This window comes from Apaloderma vittatum, unplaced genomic scaffold (genome assembly GCF_000703405.1).
Source record: "Apaloderma vittatum isolate BGI_N311 unplaced genomic scaffold, ASM70340v1 scaffold18269, whole genome shotgun sequence".
Lineage (NCBI taxonomy): Eukaryota > Metazoa > Chordata > Aves > Trogoniformes > Trogonidae > Apaloderma > Apaloderma vittatum.
Window position 1 is genome coordinate 18,006 of NW_009736026.1, and position 2,421 is coordinate 20,426.

Sequence of the window (2,421 nt, forward strand, 5' to 3'; positions counted from 1 at the left end):
GAACCGGGCTCCCCGGACCCCCACCCAGCCTGGCCTTAAAAACTTCCAGGGATGGGGCTTCCATCCCCTCTCTGGGCAACCTGTGCCAGAGTCTCACCACCCTCATGGGGAAGAACTTCTTCCCAACGTCCAATCCAAACTGATCCAACTCTAGCTTTAATCCATTCCCTCTAATCCTGTCACTACCCAACATCCTAAAAAGCCCCTCACCAGGTTTCTTGTAGCCCCCTTGAGATACTGGAAGGCCACAATAAGGTCTCCTCGGAGCCTTCTTTTCTGCAGACTGAAACATGTGGAAAGCAGGCAAATCACCAGTGGAAACACAGGAAATAGAAATGCTGTGTAAGGCAGGAAAGGGACAGGAGGATACAAAGCTAGAGACAGAAAGAACAGAATCGAGTATTTCCATTAGAAGGGACTTAGAGTGATCATTTAGTCCAACTGCCTGACTGCTTCAGGGCTGACCAAAAGGTAAAGCGTGTTACTACAGGTGTTGTTCAAATGCCTCTTAAACACTGACAGGCTTGGGGCATCGAGCACCTCTCTCGGAAGCCTGTTCCAGTGTTTGACCACCCTCTTAGTACAGAAATGCTTCCTAATGTCCAGTCTAAACCTCCCCAGCACATCTTCAACCCACGCCCCTTCTGCAGGGCTGCTCTACAAATTTATACTTGTTGCCAGCATTACTCTGTCCTAGGCACAAAACCCAGTGCTTGGACTTGTTAAATTTCATCCCATGATTAACTGCCCAGTGTTCCGACGCGGTGGAAAAAGCACGGCCACCGCAGGAAAAATCAAAGACTATTTTCTCTCATCTCACTCTAATGTCTTCATTATAAGACTACTCCTGCATTCGCAACAATTTTACAGGTTTTTATGTCAATGGAAAAGAATTATTTTCAGAAGTACATTCCTCTGGCTCCCAAAGGGGAAGGAAAATCTAACCAGCGTACGAATTATTTAATTTGTTCAGAACATTATAAATATGCTCCTTAATTTCAGATTGAACAGAATTCAAAGTCAAGAATGGTTCTGGACAAACAATTCCTTGCAGTGCTCAGATATTTGGAACGTTAAACAAAGCTCCCCATATAGTGCACAGTTCTTCCTTCACCAGCATGATTACAGAATAAAGGCTTTGCGTACTGACCAAGTAAATATTATGCCTTTATAACAACAGCATGTTCCTGGCAACTTACACTGTCTGTGAAAATAACTTTAAAATTCTATTACACATTCCTGCCTTGAAATTTATGGACAAAGATCTGTTTTGTAAATTATTTCTGTTTTTTGACTAAAAGGAAACAAAGAAATGTCATGACATTTTTCTAATGGGGTATTAATTTGCTGTCATTTAGTCTTCAGTCACTTTCCTTACCTTAAGTTTAACCTTTCAAAACTGTCATAGAAATTTATCTGTAGAACGACAGAAATTTATCATGCATTTCAACAGACAGTGATACTTTACTTTCAAAAGGAGATAAAAAAGTGAAAATGATAAATGTATGCAACAATGAGTAGTACAGGAAAGGTCAATCAAAACTTTGATTCACCCACCCATAGAAATAAAGACCAAAGGACACTGAATGAAAGGTAAAAAAGTGTCCATTTCAGAATTAATAAGAAGTAGTACCAATTTATCAGGTAACACCCACTGCACTGAGGAATGCATACCACTACCTTTATGTCAAGTTTGCTTCAGCAGAAACACAACAAGTTTTACATGGTGGAGATGTACCTTGTTGGATAAGGGCTTCTGCTGCAGGTTCCCCAGAACCTACATTTACATACTCTTCATTAGGATGCTTTCTGTTGTAATGTCTCTTCAGGGAACCTGATATGTTGCAGGAATAGTAGCAGTGAGCACAACGGAAAGGCTAGGGGCAAAAAGGAAAATGTTAGAACGTATTTCCTCACCTCTTCAGGTGTAAGCTGCAACATTTTGATCCTGAGAAACCACGTTCATTTCTGGTTTAGGCATCTAAGGAGACCTTCCAAAATTCACTATAAATGAAACTAAGTGTCACCTAAAATTCAGTACTTTGTATTATGTGTAAGACACCAAATATTCTCAACATTATAAGGTTATTACCTAATTTTCCTAATTCAGTAAACTGTGTGCTTTCATAATGGATAATCACCAGCCTGACCACGAGCAGACTTGCTACTACAACGGGATGACTCAGCTGCCATGACCTTTGGTCTGAAAAGGGGGAGTAAGAGAGCTAAAATAATTTAAGGTACAGTACACTTGGACAGCCAACCTAATTTAAGAGATAACCATACCTGACAGGGTTGATCTCTTCCCTTTCCTTTCCTTCTCTCTCCAACATGTTCCCAATTTTGTCCCTTTCACTGGCACCTGAATTCATCTGACCATTTGGTGAGCTACATACCTTGACTTCAGTAAGGCTTTCAATA

General features: G+C 40.9%; 1 protein-coding gene across 1 annotated transcript in view; it reads right to left on the reverse strand.

The window, feature by feature from the left end:
- LOC104279520 (zinc finger protein ZFAT-like) overlaps positions 1–2,333 on the reverse strand; it is a gene marked incomplete at its 3' end in the record, with an annotated part of 10,536 nt that extends 8,203 nt beyond the window's left edge. The window contains exons 1-3 of the mRNA XM_009876831.1: positions 2,287–2,333; positions 2,146–2,203; positions 1,739–1,877 (exon numbers count right to left, since the gene is read on the reverse strand). Coding sequence (XP_009875133.1) covers positions 1,739–1,877; positions 2,146–2,203; positions 2,287–2,333 — 244 coding nt within the window. The remainder of the gene's footprint in view (positions 1–1,738; positions 1,878–2,145; positions 2,204–2,286) is intronic.
- Positions 2,334–2,421: the final 88 nt, after the last annotated feature.